Source organism: Canis lupus, chromosome 11 (genome assembly GCF_003254725.2).
Source record: "Canis lupus dingo isolate Sandy chromosome 11, ASM325472v2, whole genome shotgun sequence".
Lineage (NCBI taxonomy): Eukaryota > Metazoa > Chordata > Mammalia > Carnivora > Canidae > Canis > Canis lupus.
The window spans coordinates 50,709,095-50,724,407 of NC_064253.1; the positions used below are offsets into that span (position 1 = coordinate 50,709,095).

The 15,313-nt window shown below is 52.6% G+C and overlaps 2 protein-coding genes across 4 annotated transcripts; both read right to left on the bottom strand.

Annotated features, from left to right (window-relative positions):
• On the bottom strand, positions 1 to 6,123 carry DCTN3 (dynactin subunit 3). The gene is made up of 7 exons (XM_025432103.3): positions 5,951 to 6,123; positions 4,608 to 4,692; positions 3,863 to 3,949; positions 2,220 to 2,303; positions 1,191 to 1,249; positions 505 to 564; positions 1 to 315 (listed from the first exon to the last, which is right to left on the bottom strand). The coding sequence occupies exons 1-7, from the start codon at positions 6,044 to 6,046 to the stop codon at positions 226 to 228; spliced, it is 561 nt and encodes a 186-aa protein (XP_025287888.1). The 5' UTR covers positions 6,047 to 6,123; the 3' UTR covers positions 1 to 225.
• On the bottom strand, positions 6,086 to 14,626 carry ARID3C (AT-rich interaction domain 3C). 3 transcript variants are annotated; one of them, XM_025432089.3, is made up of 8 exons: positions 14,483 to 14,626; positions 13,280 to 13,666; positions 11,345 to 11,417; positions 9,361 to 9,544; positions 8,929 to 9,218; positions 7,945 to 8,127; positions 7,646 to 7,735; positions 6,660 to 7,183 (listed from the first exon to the last, which is right to left on the bottom strand). In XM_025432089.3, exons 2-8 carry the CDS (start codon positions 13,592 to 13,594, stop codon positions 7,083 to 7,085), a joined length of 1,236 nt encoding a protein of 411 aa, XP_025287874.1. In that variant the 5' UTR covers positions 13,595 to 13,666; positions 14,483 to 14,626; the 3' UTR covers positions 6,660 to 7,082. The 3 variants fall into 3 exon arrangements, with proteins under 3 accessions (XP_048947833.1, XP_025287874.1, XP_048947832.1); XM_049091876.1 differs by lacking the exons at positions 6,660 to 7,183; positions 7,646 to 7,735; positions 14,483 to 14,626 and adding an exon at positions 6,086 to 6,200 and having other exon boundaries at positions 13,280 to 14,462; XM_049091875.1 differs by lacking the exons at positions 7,646 to 7,735; positions 14,483 to 14,626 and having other exon boundaries at positions 13,280 to 14,459.
• Between the last annotated feature and the right edge of the window lie 687 nt (positions 14,627 to 15,313).

Sequence of the window (15,313 nt, forward strand, 5' to 3'; positions counted from 1 at the left end):
TGATTTCTATAGTTTATTGTTACTGGAATAGGACACTAATGTGGGGAGGGGGTGCAAACAGCAAACCTCAAGTAGCCAGACCTCTGACCTCCAAGCCCCACCTGAATGCAGATAGGTAGGTTGTGAATCCAATACAGAGCTGCTTCTGCCCTGTTACAAAGGCAGTTTCACACTTTGCGTCCTGAGCCTTGTCGTCCTGGCCCACCCTGGAATGGGAAGCAGCCATTACTCCTCTGCTGGCTTCACTTGCTTGGCGGCCTCTAGCTGGCAAAGCAGTTCATCCCACTGCACAAATTGCTTGGAGAGAAGCATTGTCTGGTAGCAGGTCAAGGTGAAAACAAGAGCCTGAATGAGGGAGTGGAGAGATTTTACATCTGCCAAAGGGTTGGAGAGGAGGGGAATAGACAGGTTTGCTGGGATGGGATGAGACAGAGCTGGAGAAAGAACAAAATGACAGGGCTTTGGAGAGCATTTCTTAGGGGACTGGCTGAGCAGAAAGGATACAGTCTTGTTGTATTCCTCCAGGAGAGCCTTGGACTCCTCAGTGACCTCCACACACTGGTCCTATGGGGCCAACATATGGCAGAGAAAGAAGCTGGATAAAGACCCCACTTCCCATTAACTTTTCTACCTTATCAAGGACCCTCACTCCCCATAAAGCCTAGAAAAAGTAGTATTTAACTCCAGAGCCAAATGGAACAAATTTCTAACGGGGCACTTTCAGGCTCCAGGATAGGGACCCCAACAGCAGTCCTTTTTTTTTTTTTTTTTTTTTTTTTTTTTTTGAGCCCAACAGCAGTCCTAAGGGGGAATGGATCATATATTTAAGGAAACATTCCTGCTTGTATATGTCCTCTCTCCTGTCCCCTGTATCTGAATCCTCTTTGAACTTTAATCTTAGGCCTCAGAATAGTCAAAACAAACAAACAAAAAAACCCAGCTCCTGTACCCATAGCCAAGGACACACCATCCCCAGAAATTCCTGGGTACCTCCCATCATCAACCTTCTGGTGTCTCAGAATAGTCCTACTCAGAGAGCCAAGAGATGGAAGATAAAGGATTAACCTTCAAGTTTCCCCTGGAGTTGACATGAGGGTAGCCTGAGGCTGCTTTCGCAGGTGGCAGGGGTGGGGACTAGGAGCCTCACCACTTCTACTTTCCCCTCCAGTCCTCTCCCCTCCCTCCCATACCTGCTGCTGGATGTGGATCTGGGCCAAGCGCTGCAGGCGGGCAGCATGCTCAGGAACGGCTGTAAAACACAATACGCATTGCCTGATGATGCTTGTGCCTTCCCCCGGGACTGCTCAATAGTCTATTAGGTCTTCAGCAGGATTAAAGTATTGAGTGGAGAAGCTAAGCAAACGCCAGGCTTCATCGACCACTGCAGCTAAAGGTGGTGAGGCTCCCTGCCCACCCCAGTTACTCTAGGACCCAGACGGGGCAAAGATACAGGCCCCTAGGAGAAAACAAAGCCTTGAGGTCCCCAGAGTTGCCCCTGCCCATGGCCCTCCTTTCCCACCCAGTGCTGTAAGCAGGGTGAAGTAAAGAAACCTTTGCCTATCATGGGATCTGTCGCTTTGCTCTCAGCCCAGTGGGACTAGGTCTGCCTGGAAGACAGAGTCTGAGGTGGGCTGAGGATGAACGCCAGGTTCCTAAGCTGGACACCTGGATCCCAACACCCAGAGCCCTGGCCACCATGCTGGGCCCACAGCTTAAGTGTGTCAGACCCTCAGCAGATAGCTGATCAGGGGTAGGGAGGGGGAACTGGGAAAAAAATACCTCCGGAGACAGACAAGATGGATATCTGGATTCAATTAAAGTCACTGTCTGCTTGTCAAAACTCAGGCCCAGGAAATGCTTTCAACAGTGCAGTGGGAAGAATTTACAGACATTCACATGCCTGGTGGGAACTCTTACAGTAAAATCTGGGCTACACAGCACCCTGCAGAACAGATGCTGAGGAGTGAGGAAGAAGGTAGAAGGGGTACCCAGAGTTGGGGGTTGCTGGACTTACACTAGTATCCTTAGGTCCAAACTGTCTGAGGTTCTGAAAACTGAATTCTGCTCTGGAAATTTTACTCCCATTGTGGGTGACAGGATAAGGGTAAAGAAAAGGAGCAGACTTAGCTTGAACCCAGGTAATTTAAAGCACAGGGAAGACTTGTCCATCCATCCACCTCCCCAAGCAGAATAGTAGAGCTATAACCCCACATAAGTACCTTTGATGTGAGCGCTGTCCAGCATGGGCACCAAGGCCTCTACCTGCTCCAGGAGTGCAATCTGGGATAAGATAAACTGCTCTTCTGAGGCATAAACAGACAAGATAGTGGCAGTGAGGCAAGCGTAGGCACTGCTATTCCTATACAAGGGGCTAAGAACCTGCCAGGAGACATGGCTGAGTCATGGAGCATGGAGCAGCTATTCTGCTCATTCCCCCATTCTGCCCCCACCTCTCCTAGATGCCTCTGGTATGACGCTTCTTGAGGCCAAGAAGCCTCTAAGTTTCTCCAAATCCCACCTTTCTTAACATTGTAACCCTAAGGCCTCTTACTCTAGCCTCCTATCAACAAACTCAGTGAGCCCTTCTGACGCCATCCTTCAGACCTAGGTCTCCACACCCAAAGCCTTCTGAGAAGGTATGAAAGAGGAGACATGTGACAGACTATCAGGCAGGTTCTGCTCACTGGCCCTGAGAGACAGCGATAATTACAAGCTTCTAGAGAGCTGGGACAGTAGTAGCAGAGCCCAGTGAAAAGAGCAGGCACTGGACTGGACCTTGCATGGGTGATTACAATGACTGCAGGGAGTGGGAAGCATATTGCAGGAGGGATCACTGTTAATGTCAAATGTTTGGAGGCAAGAATGCTTTTTAATTCACATAGGAAAAATAATTCAACTGACTGACCTGGTGTAAAGAGAACACAGGAAACAACTGCATGGGAAGGTAGACCTATAGACTAGAAGGCTCTGAATGGTAGGCTAAGGAATTAGGATTTTATCCTAGCAAGGAGAGAGATGGAGATGCTGAGATTCCAAAGTAGACAAAGTAGCATGTTGGAGATGTGTTTGGGGAGGAGGATACTGGATCACATGCAAGAAGGGAAAGCCTAGGGTCAGGAAGAGAACTTAGGAGACTGCAACTATTCACATATGAGGGGACAGACACTGAGGCAGTAGCCAGGGAGGGATGGAGAGGCTGGACTCCAGAGTCAGTGTAGGAGAAGATATCCTGAATTTGGGTACCTGAGCCACGGCAATGGTTCAGGAATGTTCTGGTTCACCACCGTTACCTGACACCAAGGATGGTCTGGATCACAGTAGATGATCAATCATTAAACATCTTTTGAATGAATGAACAAACACAGGTACTTGGCAAACCCTACCTCATGGAGTGGCTGACTAAACTGAGTAGGAGACATTGCCAAGTCAATAGTTCCTGCCGAGAACTTTGAAATCCCAGTGCTTTCTCACATGAAAGAAAAAATGTTGAAATTCATGCCAATATTCTCACCTCTCCCAAAAGCAATGCTCTCTGTTCCCGCCCTTTCCTAGAAGCTCCTCTGTCTAGTGAGCAGAAATTAGGAAGATTCTGAAGGAAAATCATAGAGACAGACCTTTGATAGAACACTGAAGTAGTTCCCACTGCTATTGGCACCATGGCCTGCAACTGGCTCAGAATTATACCACACCCAAGGCCTACCAGAAGACCACAGGATGACCTCAGTCCTTAGCCCAGGGCTAGACCAGAATTCCAGACAGAAGCTGTATCCATGAGAGGACTGGCAGGGAGGCCATCTCTGTGCCCAACTCCCCCCACAATCCATAATCCCCAGATGCATGTACACACATTGTCCAGCATTACCTGCTAATATAAACTGCAGCTTAGAGGCATCAGGTATGGCAATGCGGTCAATATACTCAGGATCCAGGTATTTGATCAGGTCTTCAACTAGAAAAGAAGCAAGATGGAAAAATGGAATGGGGCTGAGGAGGGGGGAATCTTATGAAGGATATTAGTGGTCAACCTTGGGGAGAGCCTTGAGTGAGGAGGTAACACCCAGTGTCCATCAGCAGGCCTCCATCAGGCCCCACTTCCCCGTCTCTCCCCTCTGACCACCTCCTGGCTAACCTCAGCATTTATAGCTGGGAACACAATTGCTCCACCATCTTGGGGCCCTCAGCATACCCAATGACCTATCTTCACAAAAGGTGGAAAGTCCCTTGCCTCTCAGTGACACCAAGACAAGCCAGAGCTTTTTCTGATTTTTTAGGTTGCTTGCTTTGACATAATCAAAAAGGTATGGCTGGAAAAGCCTGGGGCTCTCAGTGCCTAATTTCTTTTCTGCCTTTGAAAATCCCATACCTCTCCTCTCTACTTCACCAAGAGGACCTCTGATGCAGAGCTCTTATCCCACAACTTAGGACACTGTCATGGGCTTGGAGTTTAAGCACAACACCCCACTTCACCATTTTAGCAGGGAAACATCTTCAAATTCTATCCCCATAGGGTGATTCCAGTGACCTACTGGGCTGGAGGGCAATGGCCAAGTCCCAGGAAGCATAGGCATGGGAAGGCAGGCAGGCAGGCACCCTATGGAATCACTTACTCTTTTTGTACAGAATCTTCACCCTCTCCCTCTTGCTGGCAATGTTCCCCAAAGCCACCTGTACCTTGACTAGGCCATCAGCCACCTGTAAAGGGATTGAAAGTTAATCTCAAGATTCACCTCTTGACTCAAGGCTTGAAAGAGGTAAAGAACCCTCATTCTCTTAGATTCCAAATCTCCTTGTCCCAACAAAGTAGGTTGGCCCCTTCCTCTTGTATTAAAGGAGATGCAACCCCACCTTCTAGGAATCCTCAGTGTGAAGGGGAAGATAATCATGTAGTCCTTGGGAAATTTCAAGTCTGATTGAGGAGGTAATTAACTATATTAAAGTCCATAGGGCATTAGCATATCCTATATATTCACCGGTTTCTATCTCTCTGGCTGAACCTACCTAGGCTTTAGGCGTTGATGGTGAGAAATTCCAATATTAAATGGTCAAACAGAGGGAGGGGCTATGGGAGTGAATGATCTCACCCAGGTTTTAGAATGCAGGGTGAGGAATGCCAATACTCAAGGGTCAAATATATGGAGAGGCAAATAGGACTAAGCAGCAACAGCCATAGAGGTAGGAGAAAACAAGGATTTAGTGTCAGAGATGTCAAAGGGAGCGAATGTTTTGAGAAATCAGTTCTCAAATGGGGCACAATCTTCCAGTGACAACTAACTCCACAACAAATGTACAAGAAGACATCATTACCTCTGATGCACTTACTCCAGGGTATGCCTGACACTCCACCTTCAGTAAAAGGTCTTCCAATAGTAAAAAGGGGATTAGGGGGCAGGGGTTGGGAGAACTAAGCTTCGCAGTTGGCGAAATTCAGTCATTGGTGTGAAGGAGTGCTGGTCCATATCTAAACACCAGGTATCCAACCCCTTTCCCTCCTAATCCTGGCTTTCAGACCTCACCTCCCATCCCTGGAACCACCCTTATCCACCTTTGCCCTGACTCCTCTGGCTTCCCATGGACCTCTTTCTGTACAATATTTAGCAATTAACTATGCAGGGCTCCAAGACAGCCCTTCCATTGTGGACTTCAGCTCTTACTGAAACTCTTAGCTTCTCCAGTGTGTCAGGTCTCCCCAGCTAGCCCGCAAAAACAGAGGCGGAGTCTTAGTCACAGTTCACACTAGGCCCATCGCAATCGGTCCTAACAACCCGCAGTGCCCTCCATGGAAATGGACCCCGAGGGTCATATAAGCTCCGGAAGGTTTCGAACCTTTGTTATTTCAAAGGCCAGGCTGCAGGCGATGAGACTGGAGCGGTTGCATCCATCCTGAGGACCATGCCAGTAGACCGCTCTTGCTCGGCCCCAGAAAGAGAGCACCGGATCCTAGATCGCTCACCTTCCGCGAGCCGCGCGGCCCGCCCGACCCGTACACCCAGCGCTCCAGTTCCTCCACACGGGCCTGTAGCCGCTGCACATCGGTCACAGCCGCCATGGCTACTGCCGCCCCGCGATAGCCGGGGAACAGCCAGAGGGCGGGACATCCGGCCAAATGGAGAAGGCTGGCTAATCCGAGTGCGCGGGCGGACCTCAGTACGGGAAGTGACGTCACGATTCAACCGTCCGATGCCGGAAGTGGCCGGCAGGGCCTGTGAAAGGTGTCAAAAGCTGTGTGGGCGGTTACCTAGACAACAGCTACCAGTCAAGCCCCACCCTTGCTTTCAGCTCCTGCTTACCTTTCTTCTAATTCCAGGGAACCAGAGAGGTTTCCCACCCCATCCCCCGAGATTGCCCATATAAATACACCTATTATTTAAGGATTGGTCCATTCCCATGGATTAGTAGGAGACTCCTTGAAATCTCATAATCTTTAGCCGTCTTCTAAGGTTCAAGCGATTAAATGTCTTGTCCAAGGCCACTCCACACTCTAGTAGCAGAATCAGGATTTGAACTCAGGCAGTCTGATTCAGGAAACCCAGCCCCTCTACCTTCATGGAACTTTACTATTCTGTCTTCCCTTCTGAAAACCCCTGGCCCAACACAGCCTGTGTATACCAGTAATTCCTCCCCAACCCCAGACCCAAACAAAAAGAAGAGTAGGCACTAGAGAGGGAGGGACTGCAGCTTTATTATGCAGATGTGACCTGAGGATCGACTCCTTCACAACACCCAACCTAACCCTTCACATGGCTTCTGAAGAGAAGCAGGTCTGATCTGAAGAGGTGGGGTCCTAGAGATGACATTGACACAGGGAGGCACATGAGGAGATGATGAGGGTTACTGGGTCAGAACTCTTTGGTAGATGCTGCTGGGGTTGGCCAGGGAGGAGGTGCTCTCCCGTTACAATGAGGTAGATGTAACATCAAAAGAAAACTCTTTGGCTTCAAGTCTACATGGCATGGTGGGTAAGGGATCCTCTCCCAAGGCTGGGTCCTAGAGTGGGCAGCCTGGAAGAATCAAGTTGTGGGGGATGTCTCCTCCCCCCAACCCTCAGCATTGGGGCCAGGACTCTTTATTCCAAGTGGGAGTTCTCAGGGTGAGGTGCTGGAAGGGGGCCCTGTAGGGAGAGGAGGTGCAGGGTTGGTTGGGCCCTGGGAAGCTGGCACAGACTGGCGACGGGCAAACAGGACACCTGACAAAGGGGTGAAGAGATGGTGGAGGGAAAACACAGGCAGGAGGTGGGTAGGCACAGAAACAAAAGAGGAAAACAAAAGTCAATGCTCTGATTGTTAGAACACCCCTCACATATCCCTGCCACAAACCAATGAGGACAAGCCCCTTAGGTCAGTGGAGACACCTATGCCAATATAGATACCCTCAAACAGGTAAACAAGAAGTATTTACATTAGTACATAGGCCCATGACAAGGCAGACATCCCATGGTACCCATGCCAGAGAGGTCATGCCTTAGACCCCATGCCATTGTAGACACCCCTTTAACCCATGCCATTGTAGCAAATCCCCTGAACCCCACATTATCCATGCAACTTTGGATATCTCTGAGCCTCATGCTAGCTGAGTAAATCTAAAATCCCCATGCCAGAGCAAATACCCCTGACCTCATGCCAGTATAGACAGCCTGCAGTACCCATACCAGTGTAGACTACCCCGTTGATCTCTAGGGCCATGTTGATACTGCTGATACCACTTCCTGCCAGATTGAGAGGCCCATCCAGCCGCTCTTCTGTCCAGGAGGGGCAGGGAGTCACATTTGGGAGAATCAGACTTCAGACTTTTAAGCTCCCCCCTCCATCCTTATAGATAGCCCCCGTTCCACTTCAGCCCGACATCTATAATCACACAGTTGTCTATAGTGGAATCTTTATGCCCCACCTCCAACACCTATGTCCTCCCTCAGTGCACAGGCCCAAAGCCCTCTCAGCCCTTTCTCACCCCTCAGAGGAACCTTGCCACGGGGCAGGAAACTGGGGGGAGCTCCAGGTCGAGGTGGATCCATGTGCCCCATCAGCACAGCCCTCTTCTCTGGGGGCTCCTCTGGTGCCAATTTCTCCCTTGTAGGCCCCAAAGCCAGGCCCACAGGCAGTGCCAGTCGAGGGGCTGGAATTCCACTTTCCTCTGGAAGAAAATGTCATTCAGCTCTCCTAGACCAACCAACTCAGCCTCTGTCTTTGGTTCTCCCCCCAGGCTTGGGACAAATGGAGGTCACCCAAGCTCAAGCACTGAGTTTGATCCCCACCCCACCCCCCAATCTAGAGTCTCAGCTTTGAGGCTCTGAAGCTGGAAAGCTCAAAGGGGATATATATATATATATATATATATATATATGTCCAAGATAATGTGGGGCTTATCCTTGTTCTTAGCTATTAAATAATACAGCTCACAGGAGGCAAAAACTACATGCAAATAGAAGCCCTGCACAGACAGATGTGGAATGGAGCTCTTCTGGATAAAGGACCTTTTCCTGGGGCACCTGGGAGGCTCAGTAGTTGAGCGTCTGCCTTTGGCTCAGGTCCTGATTCTGGGGTCCTGGGATGAAGTCCCGCATCAGGTTCCCTGCGGGGAGCCTGCTTCTCCCTTTGCCTGTGTCTCTACCTCTCTCTGTGTGTCTCTCATGAACAAATAAATAAAACCTTTACAAAACAAAACAAAACAAGGACCTTTTCCTGAGCTTCAGGCCCACACCTCAGTAACCCGTACCGCAAACCTCCCACGACTTCACTGACTCCAAACCTCAGTACCCCTAAACCTGAGCGGTCAGCAAACCGCAGTGCCCTGTCAGTCCTTACTGCTCCGGCTGCCTGCAGACCTCCATGTCTCCCAGACTTCTGGGTCGCCACATTTTAATGTTCTCTATATCTCGGCGCACCCCTAGTAGGTCTCAGAGATGCCCAAACCTCAACCCCTCTCCCCTCACACCTTTCTTAATGGGGCTCCGGCTGAGCTGCGCGCAGGCGTGCGCCGGTAGGCCGGAGGCGGAGCCGGGGGCAGGGCGGGGGCTGGGCGTGGGCGCGGGCGCTGCGGCTCCAGGAGTGGAGATTTGGCCGGGAGGTCCCCGAGGGGTAGGGCCGGCTAAGCCGTACAGCGGGGCGGCGGTATAAGCCTGACGACGGCCCTCGCGCCGGTTGCTGTCGATGGCTGCCTGGAGCTCCCCCGGGGAGCTGAGAGCCCGCGTCTCGCACTCGTAGGGGTACAGGTACTTCATGTACCTAGGAGCAGACGACGAGGCGGGGTGGGTGGGAGGCTGGGCCCAGCCCACGGGGCCCACAACGAAACGTCCGCCCCTGGGCCCTCCAAACCCTGCAGCCCCCTCCCGCGCCTTCCCCCCTTTGCTCGCGAGCCTGGCCTCACTGGGTGCGTAGAGTGAAGGCTGCCGACGTGATGGTGGTGGGCAGGCTGAGGCCGCGCGTGACCTCCCTCCACACCTTGCGGTTGATGACTTCCACCAGGCCACCTTTGGCGGTCACCAGGCGAAAGAGCGCGTACAGGTCCAGCACCTGCTTCGCCATGATGGGCACGCGGTTCACTGGCGTCCCTGGTGGGAGGTGGGCAGAGAGTCAGGACACTAAGACCAAGACCCTGTCTGCGGACATCCTCAAGGACTGAAAGAATTGGCTGCCTGGAAGAGGCCAGGGTACAGGGAGGGACCTCTGAGAAAAGGGAAGAGGGTGGGATGGGGAGGTGGGATTCCAGGCAGAGCCCATAGAGCCGCCAAGCCCTATATTGTAGCAGGAAGGACAGGAAGCTGGATCAGAAGTCGGCAAACTTCCATAAAGGCCCAGGCGGTAAATAGCATTGGCTTTGAGGGACAAACCGCCTCTGTCCCAGCTACTCCACTCTGCCATTTAGCTTGAAAGCAGGTATAGAAGATGTTTAAAGCAATGGGCCCGGCTGTGTTACAATAAAAACTTTATTTACAGACTCTGAAATTCAAATTTCACATGTCCTGAAATGTGGTCTTTTAATTTCTTTCCACTATTTAAAAATGTAAAGACCATTCTTATCTCAAAGGTGGCTAGATTTGGCCAGCCGGCTGCAGGCTTTAGTTTGCAGACCCCTGGGGTAGACCGTAGTAAGGACTTCCCGACAATGCTGAAGAGCTGGACTCCCCTAAGCAGCGGCCCGCGGGATGGCTGCCCGAGACCGGGGATGGCGGATGGGAGAAGTAGCAGCCCCCGCCCCGCCAACTCCGCAGCTCACGCCGCCCCCGCTGGCCAGTCCTGACAAAGGGGCCTGTCTGCGCTGAGCGATGGGCCCCAGTTAATTCCTTACCGATCCCGTCCCCTTCCGCCGCCGCCTTTGGACCCGAACAATTAGCTGCGGCCTGATTAATGGGGGGAAATTATCGGTCCCGCGGGACCTCCTCCCCCAGCAGAGGGAGCTGAGGGAGGCAGGGACCAGAGGGAGGCAGAGCCCCCGGCTTGAGGGTGATGGAGGGAATGCTGGGACCTGCCCAGACCCCCGACCCCACTTCCCCAGGGGAGGGGAGACCTCGAGGAAGGAGAGGGAGGGGACCCTGGAACCAAAATGACTGGGCCTTCTGAGAAGCAAAAAGACGGGGTCCTCACGGAGAGTCCCTGGTTAGAAAGGATCCCAAAAGGGGTGCTGGGCCTGCAGTGGGAGCCTGCGGGACTTTGACCAGCAGCTGCACTAAGGGAGGGGGGTGCAGTGCAGCTAGTTAATTAGTGGCTTATCAGGCCAAGCTCCGAGTGAGTTAATTAGCTTTGTAGAGAGAGATAATGAGTCAGTCTTTGGACCCATGAATCTGGGGAGAAGCCTAAGTGATGGACTGCCACCCACCCGGATCTCCTCCTGGATCCTTGCATTTTCTTCTAGCTCTGAGATTCCTGGAAAGGAATTCTTCCTCCTCCACAACCCCAACTCATATGGTCCCCAGCCTACCCCCTTGAGAAGTCCTTCCTTCAGTCTAATCCCAGTCCTTCCTGCTGTGGAGCACCTGGGTGTCCCCTACCTAAAGCAAAGGGAAGCTGAAGAGAGACAAGGCTGGACGAAAGGCCACTGAGAGAGGAACAAGGTATTCCCAGCCCCCCAATCCTGGGAACCCCCTCCCCAGGCCAGCCCCCCACTAGTTCCCCCTCCCACCCTCCCAATTGATCCCACACTCATTAACCTGCCAGTGGGCTGGCCACTAATTAATCCCTGGGTGGAGGAGGGGGGCAAGGTCAGAGGTTAAAGACGCTATTGAGGGCCCAAAGGATAGGTGTTGCCAAGCTCAGGCCTCTGCAGAGAGGACCCAACCTAGGGACTAAACCCTGGGGTCTCCCTTCCTCAAAACTGGTAGTTGCGGGTCCTTCCCTTACATCATCCCACTCACCCCTCTTCTGCATGAAGCTAAACAGGTCATCCAGAAATTCCTTCCTCTTGGGGTCTGCATCAAGCTCGTACAGCTGGGGAAGGACTGAGATCATTTTTCAGCTCCACTGACTCCCCTCCTCCCCCTGGGATCCCAACTCAGGTTACATCCTGAATTAAGGGTTATCAGCTGAAGGGGTGAGTAGGGTCTGAAATGTGGACTCCCTGGCATTAGACTCTTTCCCTGTGAGGGCAGGTAAGGGCATTTTTTTTCTAATAATCACAGAGACCCTCCACTGGCCAGGGGTGCCCTGGGAAGCTCAAACCATCCCTCTGAGGAATAGGGGATGAAAGGAAGCTTAGGAGGCTCTCAGCCTGCCCTCCAGGGCATGCACAGAGCCTCAAGGAGTACATCAGGCTGGGACCACTACTACACTGAGCAAACTGACAGATGTCCCTGAGGCACTCATTCACTCTAGTTCATTCCTACAAAGGTTTACTTTTCACATCTCTGTGTACCAGGGCTGGGGATGAGGGCCAGAGATGCCTCTAACCCATCCCTCAGGCAGAATGGATACTCAGAAGCTCCTGTACTGAAACCTGGGGCCCCTCAGCCTACCTTCTGGTCTATCTCTTTCTAGGGAAAGTAACCTGTCCACACAGAGGCTGCCAGAGAGGTAATGGCCCTGCATAGCCAGGACCTATGGGGCCAGAACTTGAAAGGCCCTGAGGTCATCCCAACTATTTCCAGTCACTTGGAGCCCTATCTCCAGTATCACCTCCTAAATACAACCCAGGAGAAACAATTCCTAGAGTAACAGTCGTTTACCCAGAATAACAATCCCTGAGCAACACCAGTAGGTAACAACACTCCATTCCCCAGTAAGAACTCTCAGAATAAAAAACCACCTATCAGTAGCAAATCCCAGAGATCCACTTTAGACCTGCACTCTCACAAGAACTGAGCCCAAAGTCTTAGATGGATACCCACAAATAACATATATGCTCTCCAAGTAATAACCCCCAGATTTATACCCAGGAGAAACAGTCACTAGAGCCACAGAGCTCTGAATAACTCTCCCAGTTTTACATTAATGCCACAGAGTACTAGCCACAGATGAATACTTCTGGAAAATACCTAAGACCAACATCCTACGAGTAACATCACCAGAATAGCACACCTAGAGTCAGAGCCCTTCATAATACCTTCATAGTGACAGCCTGAAGTAGCACCTTAGAATAACCTCCAGATGGGTCCCACAGAGAGGAAGAACCTCAAATTAAGGCTCTATGAGTAAGATCCTGTCATTCTCAGCTGTACAGGAGCCCTTTAGTCACTCTGCGCTGTAGAGGCCATCACAGGCTAGAAACTGCCACCCATAGAACTCCGGCCAGGAGAGGATTTAGATGAGGGCGATAGGACCAGGAAGAGATGAGGGGAGTATGTATCAGTTTGCCAAAGAAGTGGCAATCTCCAGCCTGCTTCCCAAGATGGCAATAGGCAGCCCAGGAAACTCCCACTGGTTGCTGAAATATGACCTTGTGATTTGATGTGTGAGGAGGTAGGGTGAGATGGTTCTGGCACTGGAATCCCCATTCCCCAGACCCTACTCCCTCAAAAGAATTTTTGAAGCTCTTACACTCCTTCCATTTTTCCTTCCAGCCTCACCAAAAGCCTCAAGTCTGTCATGCCTCCATGTTTCTGGGCGTCTCCTGCACCTTTCCGTGTGTGCCTACGCACTTATTTCCACATCTCTCATCTCCTGATGTCTGTTTCTCCCTCCCTGTCACTATCTATCTTTCAGTAGTCCCACTATCTCTTTCCAGACAGGTCTCTGTGTTTCTGTCTTTCCTTCCTGCAGAGGGGAGTGGGGGGTGGGGGGGTTAAGAATCACCTGGCATTGCTTTTGCCCAGAGAGGAGAAAGGGGAGAGGGCCTGACATCGAGGGGGTCCTACCTGCTTGAACTGTTCCTCGTAGGTCCATTCATGGGGATGAGGTCCAGGAGGTTGGCTGGAAGGTGAGCTGGGGCCCCGGGTCCCTGTATGGCTCTCCTCGGTTGCCTCCTCCTCTGCCCCGGCTTCCTCCCCTTCCTCATCCTCTTCAGCATCCTCCTCTTCTTCTGTCCCAACCTCCCCCAAGGCCCCCTCAGGGGCCTGTAGGGTCCGGGGGCCGGGCAAGAGAGGTAGTGGTGGTGGCAGTGGGTGCGGAGGGACCAATGGCCCCACCCCTTGGGCCAGTCGGGCTGCCTGCTGCCTCTGCAGGGCCTCCATTACAGCTTCCAGGCGCAGTCCCCCCGCTTGTGGGGGGGCTGGCACCAGGCGGGGCCCCGAGGAAAGGGCCGCCTGTGGGGGTGGGAATTATGAGTGTTGGGCCCTGCTGTCCCCATAACCCCCAGCACAAGAGGAGGTGGTCATTGATTCAGGGAAGTGTCGGGGGCCATAAGAAAAAAGCAGAAAGATAGCTTTCTCAGAGATGGACAGAGACAGAAGAAGAGAAGAGACAGAAGTAGAAAGAGCAGGAGAGACACGAGCCCAGACCCAAAGAGACAGAAATGAACATTGACAGAGGATAGATAGAGACCAAGCAGATCAGAGAGGGTGACAAGGACGAAGAAACAGAGAAAGGGAGGGGAAGGGGGGAGGAGAGCGCACGAGCGAGATCCAAGGGAGAGACAATGACAGGAGAGATAGAGAAACAGAAAGAGAGATGAGACTGAGAGGCAATGAGAGACAGAGGTGGGGAGAGACAGAGATATCAGGCAGAGATAAGAAGAGAGAGACAGGTGAGGAGAAATGAGATTGATAGAGATACTGGGTAGAGAGGGAAGGTAAGAAAGAGGAGCAAGAGATAAATACAAGACTGGAGTGACAGGCAGACAGAGAGAGGGACAGAGACAGAGGTGGAGAGAGAAATAGTGAGACAGTGGTTGAGAGAGACAAGGAAAGCCCGACGCAGCAGGAGACAGAGACTGAAGAGAGAAGAGATTAGAAAGAAACAAGGCGAGACTGTAAATAGAAACAGGGACAGAGACAGGAAAACAGACGGAGAGACGGGGCAGAGGCGCAGAGGACTCGCACCGAGGAGGCGCGGGAACAGGGCGGCGGGGGCAGAGCCCGGGACCGGCGGGCTGGCTCCCCACACGCCGCGGCCGCACTCACCAGCCTGGCGCGGCCCGGTGCCCCCGGCGTCTCCACGGCGCTCCCTCTGCTCCGCCCGCCTCTCGGGCAGCCCCGTTCTCGGCTCGCTTCCCTGCGCGGGGTCCGCGGCCGTGCGCTCCGGCAGCCGTGCGCTCCTCTGGCCGCGGTGCGCTCACGCGCGGCTCTGCTGGCGGCGGCCGCGGGGGCGGGACCCGAGAGGGGCAGGGCGGGCGGCGGCGCGGGGGAGAGGCCCCGGGGGGCTCTGCCACTCCCAGCCCCCCAACAGGTGTTTCCCCCACCGTACTGCCAGGCTGGGGGGAGGGGGCGCTGGAGAGCTGCGGGGAATCGTTCAAAGGAGAGTGAGGAGTCTAACACCATAGGACTCTGGACCAGGGCCCCACCACACCCACAAGTCGAGCCCCCCAAATCCAGACTCAGAGCTCGGCTCTCACACACATGTGTGAGTGTGTTCGCACCCCGTCACAAGTTCAGGCACACAGCTTGCCCTGTCTCACATACTTTGTCAAGCGGACACTACAGTGCCTGCCGATGGCCTGGGCAGGTTGTAGTCATGAGGGGGATCACTGCAAGATGCTGAGGTGAATGTGGAGGGCCTGCACAGAGCAAAAGCTTCTCCCCCAGCCCAGCCCAAGTGCTGTCCCCACCCGCATGCACATTGCAGCCTGTGCAGTACGTGTCCATGCTGGTGGACTCACACATCTGCATTCACACACTCAGAGGTCTCTGAACTGGTTCCACATCCACAGCAGCAAGGTATGCACACCACACACAGATACATAGTGACACTTTTTTTTTTTTTTTTAATAGCTCTTGTAACCCTCTGGTATGGAT